The sequence below is a fragment of the Diceros bicornis genome, chromosome 16 (assembly GCF_020826845.1).
Source record: "Diceros bicornis minor isolate mBicDic1 chromosome 16, mDicBic1.mat.cur, whole genome shotgun sequence".
In the NCBI taxonomy this organism is placed as follows: domain Eukaryota; kingdom Metazoa; phylum Chordata; class Mammalia; order Perissodactyla; family Rhinocerotidae; genus Diceros; species Diceros bicornis.
Genome location: NC_080755.1, coordinates 39,492,197 through 39,512,704, shown reverse-complemented (window position 1 = coordinate 39,512,704; position 20,508 = coordinate 39,492,197). Strand labels below are relative to the sequence as shown.

The 20,508-nt window shown below is 49.0% G+C and overlaps 1 protein-coding gene across 2 annotated transcripts in view; it reads left to right on the top strand.

The window, feature by feature from the left end:
• The window catches only part of LOXHD1 (lipoxygenase homology PLAT domains 1), a 176,503-nt gene that overhangs the window by 81,142 nt on the left and 74,853 nt on the right, over positions 1-20,508 (top strand). For both annotated transcript variants that reach the window (XM_058556571.1, XM_058556570.1), the window contains exons 13-20: positions 187-341; positions 1,806-1,966; positions 7,165-7,241; positions 8,159-8,355; positions 10,815-11,007; positions 15,512-15,672; positions 17,988-18,465; positions 18,958-19,112. In XM_058556571.1, the coding sequence (XP_058412554.1) occupies positions 187-341; positions 1,806-1,966; positions 7,165-7,241; positions 8,159-8,355; positions 10,815-11,007; positions 15,512-15,672; positions 17,988-18,465; positions 18,958-19,112 (1,577 nt within the window). The remainder of the gene's footprint in view (positions 1-186; positions 342-1,805; positions 1,967-7,164; positions 7,242-8,158; positions 8,356-10,814; positions 11,008-15,511; positions 15,673-17,987; positions 18,466-18,957; positions 19,113-20,508) is intronic.

The following is a 20,508-nucleotide window of genomic DNA, read 5'->3' as shown; positions in this document are numbered from 1 at the left end:
GGGATTTGTATATGGGCTGGCCCTTGACTGGTGTGAGATGGGATTTGGATAGCTAGGAGAAAGGGCAAGGTCAGCCCAGATGAGGGCTTGGGGAAGAGGAGGAGACAGCTTAGAGGAGGGGAGCAGCAGGGCCAGTGTGGGGGTAGGGGGCCGTCAGCCAGTGGTGTCCCTCTCTCTACCTGCCAGTGGCCCGGTACCGCGTGACTGTGTGCACAGGGGAACTTGAAGGTGCGGGAACCGATGCCAACGTCTATCTCTGCCTTTTTGGAGACGTGGGGGATACAGGGGAGCGGCTGCTCTACAACTGCAGGAATAACACTGACTTGTTTGAGAAGGGCAATGTAAGTTGCAGCAATGTGTCCCCCCACCCTGACCCCCATTCCATTCCCTTGTCTTCCCTGTTCTGTAAAGTAGCGCTGGCACTGGGGCCTCAGCCATCAGACAGGCTCAATCTGGCTGAGCTAATGGGGAGCTAACATGCATGACATTCACTATGCTCCTAGAGCTATTCAGCTGGGAGCTGGAGTGTCACCTTAGAGGGGCCTCAGTCCCCTTCCCATCCCTAAGCTCTGAGAAGAGGGTAGTACAGGAGGACATTCGGGGAGGTAGGAGCAACAGCTTTTTTCCCTCAGGTGTGGGCAGGCAGGGAAGGAAGCTGGGCACCTTCCGTGTGGACTGGAGGATACAGGCTAGTGGAAAGCTAGGGCCCCTGAGCGTGACTTGGGAACTTTGCCTCCTCCACCAGGCATGACCACTGGGGGCATCTTGTTCTTTTCCTTTTTGAAAGAGAAACCAAAAAAGACACTAAACATGGGGGTGGTTGAACTGGTTTCTGCTCCTAGCCTCATTACAAGTGTACTGGGTGTTCCCCCAACCATCTAATGGGTTTACTGGGGAGGCCATACTCCATTCCCCAAGCCCCAGTTTCCCCATGCCTAAAATGGGGGAAGCGATGCCTACCTGTGGCCGGCTGTTATAAGGAATAGGGACGGTAGACGTACTGCCCCTGCCAGCAGACCTGACCCACAGCACACAGTAGGTGCTCAGTAAAGAGTCATTGTTGCAATAATGTGAGGCTCAAGATTGCTCATCAGATGAAGGGAATTTGCAGACCGTCGTCACAGAAGCCTCAGTCCTCTCCTTCCTCTGCTGCCCCTTTCTTGCAGGGGGCAGGGCAAGCCTTAGAATGTGAGTGGAGGTCTCTCTCAACCCTTTCCTGCTCTTTCCTCCTACGTCTTCTTCCTCCTTTGCCCATCAATCCCACCCTCTGTGTTCCTGCCCCTGAAGGCCTCCAGGTAGACTTGGCAACTCTCCAGCCCCTACTGCATTTCCGCTGCCTCATTGGCAGGCAAAACTGTGAAATTAGCAAGACCACTGCTCCCCTCAGTCAATTCTAATCATTCCCCTTCTCAAAAGGGAACCAATGTCCTTCTGTAGCAAGAAGCTCAAGGAGATTAGCCAAGGAATTAATCCATGATAAATGGTTAGTGACTGATAAGAACTTAATGTGTTCATTTTCTTGGGGGATCATCTGTTAGAAGGAGATCATAGAGAATGGCCACTGTTTAAACAAAAAATACAAATCTAAATTGTTGGGAACTTGACATCAAATGATATTCCAGTGGGAGACACTGGGGGAGGGGTATGACCTGTTGCTTATAGGCAGCCCCTGGCCCACCTATGAAAGACCAGTAGCCCAACCCATCAGCTCCAGCTTCTGATCTCTGGGCCTACGTCTGCCCCTGCTGTCTGAGTTCCAAGAGGTGCCACCATGCAGCTGGCCTTGCTGTCTCCCCCCTCTGAAGGCCGACGAGTTCACCATTGAGTCCGTCACCATGCGGAAGGTGAGGCGGGTGAGGATCAGACACGACGGCAAAGGAGTGGGCAGCGGCTGGTTCCTGGAGCGGGTGCTGGTGAGAGAGGAGGGACAGCCTGAGAGTGACAATGTGGAGTTCCCGTGTCTAAGGTATGTGATTCCCACCTGCTTTTATTTTTGGGAAAGACTCCACCCTACAACCAGGCCCAGGGAGCAAAATAGTGGCTGAAGGATGTAGTTGGTGCAAGAAAGAGGTGGCTCTAATGGTGGTACTCACATCCCCACCTGACCCCACAGGTGATGAAACACCAGCGTTAGTTATGTGCTGAATTAAACTTTTGAATCAAAGGTGTTTTTTACATTTGGATAGCCTTCCGACCACATCTCTTCCCTGTTAACGTCTTTTCAAGACATCTTACTTTGTTTCTGCTTCCTTTCCTCAGCTTCCTAGTGAGGGAAAGTTTGTTTTTTCTTAAGCATTTGGATTTCTTTCATAGTCAGTTTGAGCTCCCATTGACTTCTAGAAATTTTTGATAGAGACATTTTTAGAACGAGGAGCAATATCAGTGTTCTTTGTGCCGTCAAGTTGGTCATTGACATTCACCTGTAGCAAAGTCTGGGAGGTGCATGCAGTATGTTTAACTTGGAGCCTTGGACCTGCCAGGGTCTGCAAATCCCAGGTCCAGGCTGAGTCCTGCGCCTGTGGACAAGGTGCTGCGTGTCCAGGCTCACTTCCTCCCTTAGGTTGGCCCAGGCTTCTTGAGGGTGGCTGCACTAAGGACAGCCCTCCTTGGAGTGGATGGGGGCAAGCTGCCCAATAGCCCAGCAGTGAATGCTTTACCCTTTCTCTAACCTGCACACCACACGTACTCATGTGCACACATGTGCACGCAGACACATTAGCTACAGATGAACTGCTTACCACCCCACGAGCCCAGGAAGAGCAGTTTCCCAGCCATGGAGGGCCACTGGGATGATCCCATGGCACAAAAATTGTGAAACATTTTTCTTCATGACAAAGCCTCTATAGCCTTCAAAGTACAGCCACTTTTAGTATTACAAGGGATTACATTAAAAAGATAAGTAATGATGCAGGCTGTTCCAAATGAGTGGCACTAATAGACAGAAAGAGGCTCAGAGTACAGGTTGGGGAGCCAGGAAAGGCTTCCAGAAAGAGGTGGAACTGGACCTGGGCCTGGAAGGAAGATCAGAGAGTCGATGGATGGTGAGGAGAAGGGAGGGTGGGTCAACCAGCCTGGAGAGGTGGCACGAGGCATGGGACTGTGGGGGTGACTCAAGCAGAGGTTGGCTAGAGGTGCCCTGACACATGGGGAAGGAGCAAGAAGAAGGATGGGGTGAGAGAGTTCTGGTCTTTCTTCAAGTCATTCACTGACTTGTTTGCCCCCATACTGGACCTAGAGGCTGCCTGGTTGGGATGCTGGATGGAAGAGCCTTCATTGTTTTATTCCCATTCACTCAAAAGATTTTATTAATCACTTACTACATACTTACTCCCTGTCTTCATGAAGTTTATAGTCTAGAGGGGAGCTAAACAATAAGCAAGTGAATAAACAAAGAAAGCCATAGTTACAAATATGAGGGATGGGGTGAAGGAAGCACACAGTGGTGGTAGAGGCGGATGGAACGGCCACACTGAAACGGGGTGGGTTAGAGATGGAGAAGGTGGTTAAGGTCTGTCTGCAGAGGAGACATTTAGGCCAACTTCCTGCAAGATGAAAAGGAGAGTGCTAGGAGAAAGAGCTTGAGGACTCTAGAACTCCAGTCAGACTGAAGCAGATGGACAAAAGAGAGGGCCATCAGTTGAGGTCAGAAGTGGACAGAGGCCAGTGTGAGGCAGGGCTTGGTGAGGGTCTTCCATTTTAGGAAGTTCCCTCTGGCTTCTGGGTGGAGGATAGGCTGTGGGGGATTCAGAGAGGAAACAGGGAGACCGGCAGGAGAATTTGCAGGGTCCATGATGGAATGTATTAGTTTGCTAGAGCTGCCATAACAAAGTACATAAAGTAGCTTAAACAGTAGAATTATTGTGTCACAGTTCTGGAGGCCAGAGTCCAAAATCAAGGTGTTGGGAGGGCCATGCTCCCTCTGAAGGAGCTCTGAACAAGATCTGCTCCAGGCCTCTCTACTAGCTTCTGGTAGCCACAGGTGTTCCTTGGCTTGTGGATGACAGTCTTCTCCCTGTGTCTCTTCACATCGTCTTCCCCCTGTGGGTGTCTGTCTCTGCATCTAGATTTCCCCTTTTTAAAAGGACACCAGTCATTTTGGATTAGGGCCACCCTCATGACCTCATTTTAACTTGAGTACCTCTGTAAGGACACTATTTCCAAATAAAGTCACATTCTTTTTTAGGGGTTAGGACGTCAACATGTCTTTTAGGGGGGACACAATTCAACCAATAACATGGCAGCTGGGCCCTGGTGGTAGGAATGAAGGTAGGGAGAAGAGGCTACACCAGAGATGAATCCCGGAGGTAGAGTCCATGGGACTTGCCCATAAGAGAGAGAAGGGAATTGGAGAGCCCAGGCTTCTACCTTTGGTAGGTGGATAGAGGTCATGCTCTCTATTGAAATGAGGAGCCTGGGGAGAAAGGGTTGAGGGGTGGGAATGGGCTGGACTCTGGAGGTCTATTTGGGGCATGTCAGGTTTGAGATACCTGTGAGTCGAGCAGGCCGAGTCAGGCCTTGAGAAATAAACTCAGGAGATGAGAACATAGGGATAGAATTTAAAGCCAGGGAAATGGATGGGATCCTTTAGGGAGAGAGTGGATAAAGACAATGGTGAGTATTGAGCACTGGGAAGAGGAGGGGAACCTGGAAAGGGGATGAGAAGTTGTAGTGTCTATACTGCCTGCGTTGCCACAGGCATGGTGCAGGAGGAGCTTGGGACCAGGAGTCTAGCCGCCTACCTGCTGTGTGACTTTGAGAAAATTTCCTAACTTCTTTGGTCTTCTGTGCCTTCCCAACCAGCATGTGTCTTATGGTGATGGGGAGGGTGAAATGGGGTTGCACTTTGAAAGGAGCCGAGTCTGCTGAAGACACAGACAATGCTGATGATGCTGATTGCAGATCAGAACCAGAGCTGAGGCCCCCGAAACACCCCAGAGCCCTCTCTGGGGTTCACTTAAGAGGTCATGCATTTTTTAGAAGTGGATTCTTATATCTTGCTGAAGCATGCGGTGATGGCATTTGCCGACTCAGGACCCAGCAGGACTTCGAAGAACCTGCAGGTAGAGCCCGAGCTAGCACACTGCTTCTTTTTTTCACCCGAACTGTTATTTTAGCTTCCTGGGCGAGGGGGACAAACCAGGCCTATATATCAAAACCTCCCTGCCAGGATCAGGGTGTGGTAAGCATTTTAGCTGGGGCATGTGTGTTTGTGTGTGTGTGTCTGTGTGTGTGCATGCATGTGCATACTTGCACAGTCTCGTGAGCCCAGGGAAAGAGTAATAAAATCACCAGCAGACTGGCATATCCTTTTAGCAACATCTCACTCTGAAACTGGGCTGAAGTGTTTGAAGCTGAAAGAAAACAGCTATATTTGGAAATATCTATTAATACCCTGCAAGTATTTAGGTGGAAACTGAAATGACAAGTCATGGTTTCCTTTTACCGCTGGGGAGGGCCTGGGGAAGGAGGAGTGGTGGAGAGAAGGAAGGGAAAGCCGATGGAATTTTCTGATGACTGAGGGTCTGCTCATTTTCCATCCTTCCTGTGCCTGCAAATGCACGGCCAGCACTGCATCACAGCCTTCTCCTCTGCATCTCCATGTCTGTGGGAGAGGCTGCAGCGACCTCAGCAGGACAGACAGAGGGGGAGGCTCCTAAAGCATTCTTCGAGGGGCTCTAGCCTGCAGTCGCCTGCTCCCAAATCTCTCTCCCTTCCCCTGTCATCAGTGCCAAGCATTCCACAACTGTATCTTCATGTCTTGGAATAGCAAATATTTTTTGGTGTTCTAGATTCGTAGTGCCAAAGCCCATGGGAAGTGTAACAACTTAGTTGTCAGTTAACGTTTTAGTGCTAGCTAACAGCCAGCTGACAGCAAGGTCTGGGAATGTAAGATCACGTACTTGGGGAAGGCAGGTGAGAGAGCAGGGACTGGGGAGACCACAGCGTTGCCTGCACTGGCCCTGGGGAGCGGGGGGGGGGTATATTGACAGAGAGGACCGTGGTTTAGGGAGGCCTGAGCTGCATGTCAGGAGGGCTGGGAAAGAGGCAGTGCCTGGGCTTCCTTCGACAGGTCCTATGGCCTGGGAATTGCCTCCCTCTCAGGAGTGTAATAGGGTGGGCTGCAAAGACAAGCAACAAAACATAGACAAGTAGGGAAACACTCTGGTCAAGAGGCAAGTATCTAGGTTTCCCCTTGCCCTGGAGAACACCGAGGTGTCTCTTCTGCTGCCATCACCCTGTATCACACACCATCTTGAGTACTGGGGCCTGGACAGCTCGTAATTACACCACTGTTTGATTTCTCAGGCTGGGTCCCCATGCTCAGTGGGGACAGTGCTTTTCAGGTGAATTGGTCCAATATCTTTCCCCCTGGTGGATGATCAGCAAAGAGCTGGGCCCATGGCCCACTCTGACATATTGATGAGTCACAGCTACCAAAGCCCAGTCCTGCAGGGTCCAGACCCAGCTTCTCCTTGTTGGCAAAGCACCTTCACCACGAGCCTTTCTCATTTCTTTAAATTCCTGTTGTACTTACTTTGGTCCAACATCCATTCTTGTCTTGGTCTTCAGTGCCTTGGCCAGTCTGGCTGGTCCTCTCAACTAGACTATAGGTTCTCTAAGGGCTGAGCTGTGTCTTATTGATCTTAGTGTATCTTCTGTGCCTTCTCTGTACCCTAGAGCCCTCAGCACAGTGCGATGCACATGGTAGGCTCTTATAAAAAGAGTTGGTTGTTTTTGAGGATAATGATGACACAGATGTTCATGGGTTTTAGGGTGAACTTTCTACCATGATTGCCAAGGTCCCTCATCAAGTGACCCTGCCACCTCTCCAGGCTCATCTGCCAGCACTCTACACTTCACTCACTGCATTCCATCCACACTAGCCTTCAGTCAACTCATCTCAGCATATATTCTGGAATGTGCCTCCCTCCTCTCCTGGTTAACTCCTTGTCATCCTTCCGATCCCAGCCAAATATCACCTCCTCAGGGCCGTCCTTCCTCCCTAGTCTGGGTTGGGATCCTTTGTTCTGAGCTCTCATAGAACGATTTTCCTTGGATGAATTCAAAGCTCTGGCCTCCATGGTGACTCTGCACGAATTGTGTGATGGTTGGTTGTCAGCCTGCCCCACTCAAAGAGCTAACAGCCCCTCGTCTGCCCACCAGGTGGCTGGACAAGGATAAAGATGATGGGCAGTTGGTCCGAGAGTTGCTGCCGAGTGACAGCAATGCGACCCTGAAGAGTAAGTTGTTGTGACAACCAGGTGTGGTGGGTGTGCCCTTGGCAAGACAGGCGCCCTCCCTGGACTACACAGAAACAAGCCCTTGGAGAAAGCATGTGCTCTTCACTTCATTCCACAGAGACAGCACTGGGGAGGGTGGAGAGGAAGAGGTTCTGAGGGAGGATCTGGGATTCTCTTGTCTGTCTGCGCCGTGCACACAGTCTCTTTGTGGCCTTGGGTGTGGGGCCCTGAATGCATATGGGCCTCTGTTGATAAGAGTAACAAAAGCAATAACACTAGCTAAAAAGGATTCGCCTTTCCCCAGATGTTTTTTTCCTCCCTTGTGCAAAGACAATGCAGACCTTTCTGGGTGATAAAATGGAGCGACGTCAGAATGCTGTCCCAGTTAAGAACAGGGACCTTTAGGTCCATGTTAGGATTCCACTCCTAGCTGGCTACTTCTTAACTGTTGACATCTTGAACAAAACACACAACCTTTTGGGGCTCAGATTCCTCACAAAGCCGAGGTCAGAATACTTAGCAATCACGCTGTGTATATAATGTGTAAACACTGTCTGCAAAGGTTGGTGCTCCCTTTGCCTCAGTTTCCTCGTCCATCAGATGAGAAATTGGACAAGGTGGTTGCTTTAGATCCTTTAAGTCTCTTACATTTAGTATTGCGTGATTTCAGCACATTCACACCCTGTGCGGCAGGCTGAGCAGGTATTAGAATTCCTATGTTGTAGATGAGGGGACTCCACAGAGCTAGAGAGAGCCCTCCCAGGTTACAGGGCTACCTAGAGAGAGCAAGAGCTCAGGTTCCTGACCCCCAGCCTAGTGTCCCACCCCGTGCTGCAGACCGCCCTCCTGCTCCACGCTCCTTCCTGCTTGCCCTGCACTAAACCCCATCTTCTTGCCTCCTGCCTCGGACTGCCCAGACTTTCGCTATCACATCAGCTTGAAGACTGGGAACGTCTCTGGGGCCAGCACGGATTCCAGAGTCTACATCAAGCTCTACGGGGATAAATCTGACACCATCAAGCAAATTCTTCTCGTGTCTGACAACAACCTGAAAGACTATTTCGAACGTGGCCGGGTGGACGAGTTCACCCTTGAGACCCTGAACATTGGAACTGTAAGTCTCCTTCCCAAGACCACGTAACATCATCTCACCCATCCTCCCACATATATCCACACATGGGTTCACATACACATGCACACACTCACCTCCAAATGGGTTGAACCCATTTTGAAGGAAAAAAAATGCCTACCTGAGGGTTAGTGAGGTACGTTGTTTTCCAGTGATGACCTAGAGCAGCTGAAGACATGTGAACAGTGGTTAAGCTCTCAGAGTCTCTTTGGATACGGATTGCATAATTTTAGTGGCTGTAGTCTTAACATTTCCTTTACCTCCATAGCCAGAACCAACGTGCTTGGGTCCCAGACACCAGAGAATGAGACACCAGTGTGCAGGGAAGGAAAAGATGAGAAGGAAGAACTGAAAAGAGGGGCTGAAAATACTTTGCCCTTCCAAACTTGAGTGTGCATCAGAATTATGCCCAGGAAGCTTGTTTCAGTGCTCACTCCCAGGCCATACCTGAGAGATTCCACCTCAGATGATGGGACCCGAGATTCCCCCTCTGTCCAGGCTCCAGGTGGCCCTGCTGCAAGTGGTCTGAGCACTTCACCTGGAGAAGCACGGATCTAACTCCCTGGTCTTGAGTGTTGGAAACATTTCTAGAAATGTCTGAGCTGGGCTTTGTGTTACCACCTCCTCACTCAGGGTGTGGCTTGTGGAAATTGAGACAGTAACAAGCTCCCCATCTGCAACCTCGCCTTTCTTGCCCCCTTCCACTCTCCGTGAGCCCCATCCCATTTCAAGTGCTCCATCAAAAAGCACCCAGGGGAAAGATCTCGTGTTGGTCACTTATATCTGGAAGGAATGAGCTTAAATCAAGTTTCATTGATTTAAATATATTTATATTTTGAGCTGAATTAATGATTGTAAAGTGAAATGCTATTCCCTTTACTGAGGATTTCTGGCAGCTGCCAGCAGGTAAATGAGACATCTGAGGGCAGGGTGAGTGCGTTTGGGCCCTTCCTTTTGTTTCTGAAACCCATCAATGAGCAGTGTGGCCCAGAGGTTAGGAGCGAGGGCTCTGGCTGCCAACTGTCTGGGTCTAAGGCCCCACGTTTCTACTTACCTGCCGTGTGTAAGTTCCTTAACCTCTGTTTTCTCATTCATAACAACCAGGGATCCTAATGGGATTGCTGTTAGCATTAACTCTGTTAGTAACACGCACATGCACATAGGAAGTGCTCACTAAACACTAGCTGTTACTGGCTGAACAATGGCTCCACGTCAGGTGCTAGGTGTTATGGAATTGAAACACAGTCCTGCCCTTCAGGAGCTCCTGTCACATCAGGTAGAAGACACCTGTCCCCATCTTTACTCTTTCAGCTGGTCCCTCCCCAGGGCAGTCACAGTCCCTGCACCACAGAAAGACAACAAAGGTCTCCTGTGTCCCTTGGCACACACCCAAAAGGCTCTCTGGCTAGGTTTGTAAACACAGCTGGTTTCCTTCCTCAATTCCAGGGAACCGGGCTACATGCACTTGACTATGACGGTGCTTCTGTCACCAGCTGCAAAGAGACGCTTAGTACTGCACTCACGAGAGTGAGAGCAGGGCTCGCATGGACAGTTTTCTAAATCTGGCCTTTTGGCACCAACTTATGGCAGGTGTCACTCCTCCACACCATCACAGAGAGAATCTGGGGGGCTGGAAGGGATCTCGAAGGCCATCTGATAATTCTAACTGTTGTTAGAACTGTCCTGTATACAGCATTTCAAAAAAATGTAAAAGCAACTCAAACATTGAAAAGCCAAGTATGTATAAGGATGGTAACATGATCATCTACACAGTCATCTATGTTGCCTGTGGGCAAAGATGTTAAAATGTAAAATAGCAAAGTGAGTGGACTATCGAGTGTTATCGGAAAGAGAAAAATGTTCCCTATGTCCAAGAAGGAGAGGACGAATTGGGTACAGAACCACAGGGCTCTGATTCGTTGTCCGCATATTCTGTCACCTAAAGGATGGGCATGTCAAAGAAGAAATGCAGAAATACACACAATAGTGTATTTTTTAAAAACAAAACAAAGCCAAATCAATAACATGGCTACCAGAAGGAGATAGTTAACATTTTGAATGTTTGCTTTCTTGTGTGGCCACACCATCACTATTAAGTGCATATTACATACACCACCTAATATTATTAAGTCCATATTGGAGCTTTCAAAGTTCATGCCACACCTGTTCCCCCACTTGCTTCTCACAACCTCCCTGGAGGAGAGTTAGGCTAAAGAGGAGGGAACAGAGGCTCCAGGAAGGAGAGGTGGTGCCCTAGTTCCCCAGCAGGCTGATGGCGGACAGGACTGGGATGCAGCCTCCATCTGCTGAGCCTCCCTCTCTTGGGGAACTAAACACTGGTTTGAGGAAAGCAGTTTGCACTGGTGTTTGGAGACTAGGGATGGGGGCATGGAGGTTTCTACACACCGGCTCCTTGCTTACTTGCATTCTGGGTGTCCTTCCAGATCAATCGGTTGGTGATTGGGCATGACAGCACGGGCTTGCACGCCAGTTGGTTCCTGGGCAGCGTCCAGATCCGAGTGCCCCGCCAAGGCAAGCAGTACACCTTCCCTGCCAACCGCTGGCTGGACAAGGACCAGGCCGATGGGCGCCTGGAGGTGGAGCTCTATCCCAGCGAGGTCGTGGAGATCCAGAAATGTATGGTGGTGGGACCATCAGCATTGTTTCCCTCACGGGGCGGGGCAGTGGGGAAGGAGGAGGAGCTATGGGGTGATTTGGGTGTTGTCTCCAAGAGGGGGTGGCTGTGGGGAGATAATGGGGGCTTCCAATTGCCTCTGGCACCATGGTTCTGGGAGGGAAGAAGGGCTCGTTTTACAGATGGGGAAACTGAGGACTCAATGAAGGAAATAATTTTTTCAAAAGGCAGCAGATAACTTTACTAAGAATGTACATTCTCAGTCCTGTGTACAAGAAGAGCTTAGACATAGTCTGTGTCTTCCCCTGGGAAGACTGGCTAAGGAGATAAAGCTATTTATTCATTCATTTATTCAATAAGTACGTATTGAATGTTTCTCTGTGCCAGCACTGCCCTGGGCTTTGTAGAGGCAGCCAAGAGCAAAACAGACCAAGTCCTTGTCCTCGTGGATTTATATTTCACCAGGGGAGACAAATGATGAATATACAATATAATGCCAAGTAAGAGCAATGAAGAAAATGAAGCAGGATAAGGAGTTAGCAATGGCATGGGGGTGCGGGACCTTTTTGGACAGGGTGGTGACATCTCGGAGTGGAGGTGAAGTTCAAGGTGATCTGGCCACCCATTGCACATGACGTGAGAGTCATAGATTATGGTAGGGGTCAGAGAAACAAGAGGTTATCTAGAGGGCCAGGAAGACAGCAGGACCAGAACCGGATTCAGAGAATGTTACTTCCCTTACTTCTGCATTTTTATATCTACCCTGAAAGCAGCTGCCAAGGCTCACTTCCACAAGAAGCTTCCCTGAGAAAGAACCCCAATACAGCTCACCTCCTTTTCCAGAACTCCTTGTGTCTTTTCATGTGTGCATTTTCTCTCCCCAAGTTCCTTGAGGGCTGTGTGACATTCATATGCTTTGTAAGGGTATCTGCCAGTGTGAAGACTCAACTCCTTCCCTATTTTTGTAAATTAAAGCTTTATTTCCATCAGAGTAATACAGGTACTAGTTAACAAGATACAGATAAAAAAGCAGTAGTTCCCTTACCTACCTCCTCCTCCTACCCATCCCCCTTCTTCAGAGGTAACAACTTTTTAATTACTTTAGCTTTTTTCTCTGAAATTTGTCTCCATATTTTCAATAACATGCTTATCAATTTCTTGATTTTTCAGTCACAGGCATTAACTATTGACTTATTATGGAAGAGGAGGATTTAGCTCTTTTAACACAGGTGCACATGCACGCGTGGGCATGCACACACACTTCCCCTCCTTCCAGCTTTCAATAAAATTACGTCAATATTCAATTTTTACATCATTATTACTATGTAAATATTATTTACTGCTGAGACACCTACTGTATGATGATTGCATTTCAGTTTTTTTTAATTTTGTTTTATTTTTTATTTATTTATTTTTTTTGTGAGGAGATCAGCCCTATGCTAACATCTGCCAATCCTCCTCTTTTTTTTTTTTTGCCGAGGAAGACTGGCCCTGGGCTAACTTCCATGCCCATCTTCCTCCACTTTATATGGGATGCCGCCACAGCATGGCTTGCCAAGCAGTGCGATGGTGCACGCCCGGAGTCCGAACCGGGGAACCCCAGGCCACCACAACAGAGCGCACGCCCTTAACTGCTTGCGCCACCGGGCCGGCCCCTGCATTTCAGTTTTTGTACAACATTTTTTCTGGAGTTAATAATAGCCTCATTTTTTAATTTGTATAGTTTTCTATATATATCTGTATACCCACCTATCTGTATTAGTCTCCTAGGGCTGCCATACCAAAATACCACAGACTAGGTGGCTTAAACAGCAAAATTTTGTTTTCTCACAGTTCTGGAGGCTAGAAGTCCAAGATCAAGGGGTCAGCAGGTTGGGTTTCTTCTGAGACCTCTCTCCTTGGTTTGCAGATGCCACTGCTCCTTGTCGTCACGTGATCTGTGCACGCGCATGTTTGTGATCTAATCTCTTCTTAAAAGGACATCAGTCATATTGGATTGGGACCCACCTTAATGGCCTCATTTTACCTTAATCACCTCTTTAAAGCCCCTATCTCCAAATACTGTCACATTCTAAGATACTAGAGGTTAGAGCTTCAACATACGGATTGAAGAGGACACAATTTGGCCCATAACCCCATCTTATCTCCATATCTCCAACAGAACTAAAATTCTTTTTATATATTCAAACCCAACAGGAGTTCTATTGGTTTCTTCTCTCCCTCCTTCTCCCCACTCCCCGTCTCAAGACATTCCTTTAGGAACCTCTGTCCTCCTGCTCTCTAGGCGGCCACAAGGCTGTCCCTATCGCACTTCCTTTTTACCATCTTTTTGGAAACTCCTTTCTTCTTTCTCCTGGGTTGGATTTCCTGTTTCCCAGACTTCATGTCTCCCTCTTCTTTGGTTTATTTTCTCATTTTAGCAGAACACATTCTCCACTGGTAGCTTCCTGAAAAAAGGTACATGGAAGAGAGATGTTGAGGCCTTGCATGTCTGTGTCTTTAGTCTACTCTCACAATTGATCAATAGTTTGGCTTGTTATAGAATTCTGAGTTAAAACTCATTTTCCCTTGGAGTTTAGAAGGCACTGCTCTACCTTCTTCTAGCCCACAGTGTTGCAGTTGAGAAGTCTGCTGCCATTCTGCTATTCAACCCTTTGGGGTTTTCTTTTTTTTTTTTTTATTTTTAATTTTATTTATTTATTTTTCCCCCAAAGCCCCAGTAGATAGTTGTATGTCATAGCTGCACATCCTTCTAGTTGCTGTATGTGGGACGCAGCCTCAGCATGGCCGGAGAAGCAGTGCGTCGGTGCGCACCTGGGATCCGAACCCAGGCCGCCAGCAGTGGAGTGCACACACTTAACCGCTAAGCCACAGGGCCGGCCCGAAAATTCTCCGCCTGTAATTTTTGTGTGTGTGTGTGTGTGAGGAAGATTGGCCCTGAACTAACATCTGCCAATCCTCCTCTTTTTGCTGAGGAAGACTGGCCCTGGGCTAACATCCATGCCCATCTTCCTCCACTTTATATGGGACGCCACCACAGCATGGCTTGACAAGCAGTGCGGCTGTGCGCGCCCGGGATCCGAACCGGCGAACCCCGGGCCACCACAGCAGAGTGCGTGCACTTAACCGCTTGCATCACCAGGCAGGCCCGAGTTTTTTCTCTCTAAAAGCTTATAGGATCCTATTTTTATCCCTGGCATTCTGAAATTTTGTGATGTCCTCACTGCCTTTGTGATTTTAGTTTCATCCACTGTTCTGGGAACTCATGGGTTCCTTCAATCTTAGAAGCATTTTTTAGTTCTGGGACATTTTCTGGTATTATTTCTTCGATAATTTCCAACTCTCTATTTTCTGTTCTCACTAGAACTGAACTCTTAATTAGATGTTGGGCTTCCTCCAATTTTCTTACTTTTTCTCTGTCATTTGTCATTTTGTTCTTGGTAAATTTCTTTTTTGTTCTTGAGAGCTGTCCTTGACTTTATCCTTGCTGTGAAATATTTCATTTCAGTTGCCACATGTTAATTTCCAATAGCTGGTTCTTGTTCTCTGAATGCTTGTTTTTATCTATCCTAATTTTGTATAATCCTGGCTGCCTATTCTTCTGAGAACTGAGGGAGGGAATGGGGTTGGGGATTCTCTCCGTACAGAATGCCAGCTTTTATTGAATCCCCCCATTGTTCATATACTAGCCCACCCTCACTGCCAGCGGAGGCTGGTATCTTTAGTTCAACTTCTTCAGGTTCTCAGGCAGTCTTCTCATTTTTAGTCTCAATTTCTCACATTGCTATGGCAATGTAAGATCCTCCATCTTGTTGAAAATAATAGTCTTGAAAGAAAATCATGAGAGCATCTTAGAGCATTGCTGAGATGGCAAGTCTTGTAATAGTTGCTTTGAAAAAATATGGTCCCATAGTTCTGGAAGACGTTTTGCTTTCCAGTGGGAAGTGCCCTTTAGTGGTGCATACCTGTAACACATTTCCACCCTCCAACAGCTTGATAAAATATTTCTTCACAGTATAGAAAACTCTCTCTTATAGATGTATCTGTTGATATCATCTGAAAGGTGCATGTATTTAAATGAAAATTATAATTTCAACCCCTTGTCCTTTACTGAAAGTGAGGAAAAGAAAAAAACACAGCTTTTGCTTCTTTCTGCCCCTTGGTGTCTGCCCAGGGGCAGGCACACAGCAGAGAGTGTCAGCTGGTGTGTTGACTACTCCTCATTCCTGGCTCTGGAGAGTGCAAGTGGCACAGTGGATGACTGGGCTTTGGAGTCTGATTGCTTGGGTTTGCCATTTCCACCACCTACTCAATTCCTCTAAGCCTCAGTTTGTCAACCTGCAAAATGGGAATGATGGTACTCATGATGTTGATGAGACGATTAGATGGATAATGCCTATGAAGCACCAGACACATGGTACAGGCTCAGGAAATGTTTGTTTTGTGGCTATCGTTGCTATTGTTACTGTTACGAAATGTCCCATTTCTCCCCACGTGCCCTCCCAGTGGTCCACTATGAGGTTGAGATCTGGACGGGGGATGTGGGCGGCGCAGGCACCACTGCCCGAGTCTACGTGCAGATCTATGGCGAGGAGGGCAAGACAGAAGTGCTCTTCCTCTCCAGCCGCTCGAAAGTTTTTGATCGGGCCTCCAAGGACACGTTCCAGGTGTGCGGGGGTAAGGCAGCGGGAATGCCAACAGAGGGCCCAGCAGACACATGAAAATGGAGGGATTGGATGAGATCAGTGGTTCTCATCCCTGGCTTCTTCTTATACTTTCCTGGGGAGCTTTAAGAAAAAAGTGCTGCCTGGTCCATACCCGGATCAGTTAAATCAGAACCTCTGTGGTAGGATGTGTTTTCTGGGTATGCTTCTAAAAGCTCTACCAGTGATACTAATGTGCTGCCAATTCTGAGAACTGCTGGAGTAGGTGATCCTAATTTAGCAAAATATGGCACTAGGCCCCTGGTTACTAAATCCACTCCCAGCCCTGTGGCCTCTGACTCTACAGCCGTCTCAGGCTGAGGGCAGGGCCATGCTTTCCAGGCAGGATGCCGGGGGGCTTTGGGGTCTCCTGGCTGTGTGCTGAGTGCCCCAGGCCTCCACACTTCCCTATGAGTGGAGGAGAAAAAGAGATGAGAGTGTGAGTGTGTTGTTGGCAGGAGAAGAAGATGCAAAGGTGGTGCCCCTTGGGGGACGTGTGAATGTTTTCTATGGGACACGAGTGCGTGCATGTCTTCATATTGGGTGCTCTGTGTGTGTCTGTGTGCCACAAGCACTTGGTTCTCAGCAAAGAGTCCTAACCCAGTGCCCTCAGAGAAGGTCCTGGCTGAGCTGGGCCAGGGTCGCAGGGGTATGGTGCATTAGCACTGGAGGGAGCCTCATTGAGTCCAGCCCCCTCATTACGCTGCTGAGGAGGAGGAGGCCCTAGCATTTTACCTGTCTGCCTCGGCTTCTTCATCAGTTCAAACTTCTCTCTATAGTACCTGCCTGGCCTGCTTCACAGTCCCTGGGAGGATCAAAATAGTCGATGTCAGGGAAAGGACTCGGGAAACTGTGGCCAGTCATGGACATGTAACAGAGCAGGGCATCTCCTGGATGCCAACCGACTGTGTGGCTAGTGGATGGTGGTGGATGCTGAGCAGACAGATGAGGAGAGAGGGCACAGCCAGCAGGCCTCCCTGGAGAGGTTGATGGCAGGGATGCTGTGACCTGGAAAACGCTGGAGAGGAGATCTAATGTGCTAGAGAAGGGAATTACCAGATCCAGAGCCCGTCCCCTAAGTAGCTGAGAAGAATAAATTCCTCTTTCCTGGGCATCCTGGGCTCCATTTTGGCCCATAATTTTCTCACAAAGGTGCTTTGGGCTGCATCGTGGCTTCATGAACAGAGAGTCAGAAGACCTGAGTTCTTGTCTAGGTCTGGACTCCAATGATGTGACAGTGAGCATCTTGTGGGGCAGCCCCAGGCCTCAGTTTCCCTGGCACACAAGTGGGAGAACTGGTGGGACTTGTATTGAGATATGTGAAACACCCAGACAAGAGCCCATCAGCATGAGGGAGCCCTAAGAGTGGCCCAACCAGCAGGGACCCCATGTGAGCCCTCCCCTGAGCTCTGCATCTGACTGGGAGGCTCAGAACAGATTGGCAGCTCACAGGCTGGGGACTTGATCCTCTGAAGAAAAGCTGAACCCATCAACACTGCCGCTTGAGGGAACCATGTGCTAGGCCCAGTGAGGGAGAGATGCGAGAACGAGTGGTCAGTGTCCTCAGGAATTCCCACTCGAGTGGCAGAGACCCAGCCCATGAGATCAAAGAGGGCATCCAGGACAGGCCAGGACCGTGGCTAAGCTCTGGGCTCTGAGCTCTCAGGGAGAAGAGAGGCGATGTGCTGGGGGACGGGCCTGGGGCCTCTGGGGGCATGGGTGAGATTTTTGTTTTTGAAAAATAACACTTTTTGTTGGTTTATTACAAAAGTGATATATGATTAATGCTGAAAAAAAATTTGGAAAGAGAACACAGAAAAGCACAAACTAAAAAAAAAAAACAAAAACCTAATAATAAAGCTTAGGAATCTAAATGAATAGGTTTTAGTTAAAGGCAGAGGAGGGATAATGACATTCTGGGTGAGGGAACTGCATGAACAAAGACGTGGAAATAGGAATAATAGGAATGAGTGTGATGTGTGTGATTAATGTGTGTGTGCGTGTGTGTGTGTGTGAGGGAGAGAGAGAAACAGGGAGAGCAGCTTGACCATCACAGGGGTTTAGAAGGAAATAAGTTTGGGTGGAGGGTGGGGCCAGCAAGAGGTCCTGGAAGGCTGGCTGAGAAACCAGGCTGTGTGTGTAGGAGAGAGCGAGCTCATGGCAGCTTCTGAGCTCGGAGGCCCCGAACTGCTCCATCCTGCTGCCCCATGCCTGGTTCTGCAGGGGAGGCAGGGAGGATGCCAAGGGCCACCCCAGCCACTGCCCTCTGCTTTGCACAGCTGGAGGCGGCAGACGTGGGTGAGATCTTCAAGATCCGGCTCGGGCACACAGGCGAAGGCTTCGGGCCCAGCTGGTTCGTGGACACAGTGTGGCTGAGGCACCTGGTGGTGCGGGAGGTAGAGCTCACACCGGAGCAGGAGGCCCGGAGGAAGAAGGAGAAGGACAAGCTGAGGCAGCTGCTCAAGAAGGAGCGGTTGAAGGCCAAGCTGCAGAGGAAGAAGAAGAAGAAGAAGAAGAAGAAGGGCAGTGACGAGGAGGACGAAGGGGACGAGGAGGAGGAGTCCTCATCGGAGGAGTCCTCGTCCAAAGAGGAAGAGGAGGAGACTGAGGAGGAGGAGGAAGAGGAGGAGTTTGGGCCGAGGATGCAGGAGGTGATTGAAGAGTACAAGTTCGAAGCTCACCGCTGGCTGGCCCGGGGCAAGGAGGACAATGAACTTGTTGTGGAGCTGGTGCCGGCTGGCCGGCCGGGTCCTGAGCGTAAGCCTGGGAGGGGTCGGACAGTCTCCTGAAGGGGGCCCAGTGAGAGGGGAGGGTGCCCAGCTCTCCTCTCACATGGAGCCTCCATAGGTGGGCACCCATCATGGTTCCCAAATATCTCTCCTGAGCTGTGTCTGAAATGCCACCTTGGACAGTTCCCGGGCTTAGCATTGTCCTTGTCCTGAGGCTCTCAGGAGGAACTGATGACTTTAGGAGGAGCCCTGATATAGCTCACTATAACTCAACGTGGGAGACATAAGGAAGGAGGGCTGCTGAGGGTGAATTTTGCCATGACTGTCAGCCTTTTGGGCTTCACGGCAAAGGAAAATCTTGGGTAGAGAGGAGGGGCAGGTTCATTTCCAGGTTAGTATAGATGTGGATGTAGTCACAGGTCCTTCCTGCTCCCACAGTCTGGTTGGATCCGAGAGGCTGAGCCTCAGGTCCGTCCCGAGGCCCAGGTGTCCTCAACGCTACATCTTTCTGTGTCCCCAGCCAACACCTACGAGGTCAAGGTGATCACAGGGAACGTGCCCAAGGCAGGCACTGATGCCAATGTCTACCTGACCATCTATGGCGAGGAGTACGGGGACACGGGCGAGCGGCCTCTGAAGAAGTCGGACAAGTCCAACAAGTTTGAGCAGGGGCAGGTAAAGTGTGGGCTCTCGGGCCCTCGGGTGGGTGGTGGGCACTCGGGTGGAGGATGTGAAGCTTCTGGTGATTCCTGCAGCAGCCCTCCCCAGCCCAGCACCTGCTGTGTGTCCCACAGTGTGCTTTGTTCAATCCCACCAGGTGTCATGGAAGTACCTCCTCTGTAAGCACCAGCAATTTGTGGTGGGGATATAAGAAAGGCACAGGTGGGGGTCCAGCACCATGGACCCCACAGGAACTAACCAGAGACAATATCATAGTATCGGTAGCAGATGCTGAGGTGCTGAGTGGGTGGAGCAGGGATTCAAGGAGGAAGTGCTCACCATAAGATGGCACTTTGGGGAAAACTTCGTGGAAAGGAGAGATGTAACCTGGGCCTTGGCAGATGAGTATGGCGTAGATATCTAAAGACAACAGTGAGAGGTGCTCTCTGAAGACAGGACCGCATGACAAAGATGTGGAGGTGGAGGTGTGGAAGGCCAGTTCAAGGACAGGGAGTCTTCCTGCTGCACTGTGGTTAATGCTGATCCATGGTGGGTGCTGCCTCTGGGAAGCTTGATGAGACAAATTTAGGGGATGAGGAGGCAGGAGAGCCTTAAAAGACAGGTTGAGAAGCCTGAACTGCATCCTGAGGCAGTGGGAACTATGAAGGCTTTTGAGCGTTGTAAGAAACGTGTGCACCTCCCTCTTCCAGGTGTAGTGGGAGAAGCATGAAAAATACAGCTCTCGTCTTTGTCCTTTGAGATTTTACAATAGCCTCTGGCCAGAAGACTGTCTTCTCTCTCACCTTTCCCATTCCTGACCCCATGCCAAGGCCAGGTTCCCTCATCAACACAGAGGAAGAAAAGAAAGAAACCAAGTCCATTAAAATACTTCTGGGCTCATCGCTTGGTTTATTTCGGAGGCCTCCTGCTTTTTCTTTCAACTTCTTTTTCTCCCTTCCCATGACTTGAGGATCAGGGTTTATTTCTATGTTTTGGTACTTTCCTTTAAAATGTATAGCCACTGTGATCCTGGATTGGAAGAAAATTGCTATAGAGGACATAACGGATACAACTGAAGAAATTTGAATATGGACTGTATGTTAGTTAATAATATTGTGTCAACATTAAATTTCCTGAATTTAGTCATTGTACTCTAATTATATGAGAATTTCCTGTTTGTAGGAAATCTATGCTGAAGAATTTAGGGGTGAAGGATCATGGTGTCTGCCATTTACTTTCAAATGATTCAAAAAAAATAGGGAAAGAACAAGAGCGAGAAAGCAGAGGGGAAGCAAATGTTGCAAATAAGTGGAGAATCTAAGTGAAGGTACACAAAGTTTCACTGCACCATTTCCGCAAGTTTTTCTGTAGATTTGAACTCTTTTTTTCAAAATAAACAGTTAAAAAAGTT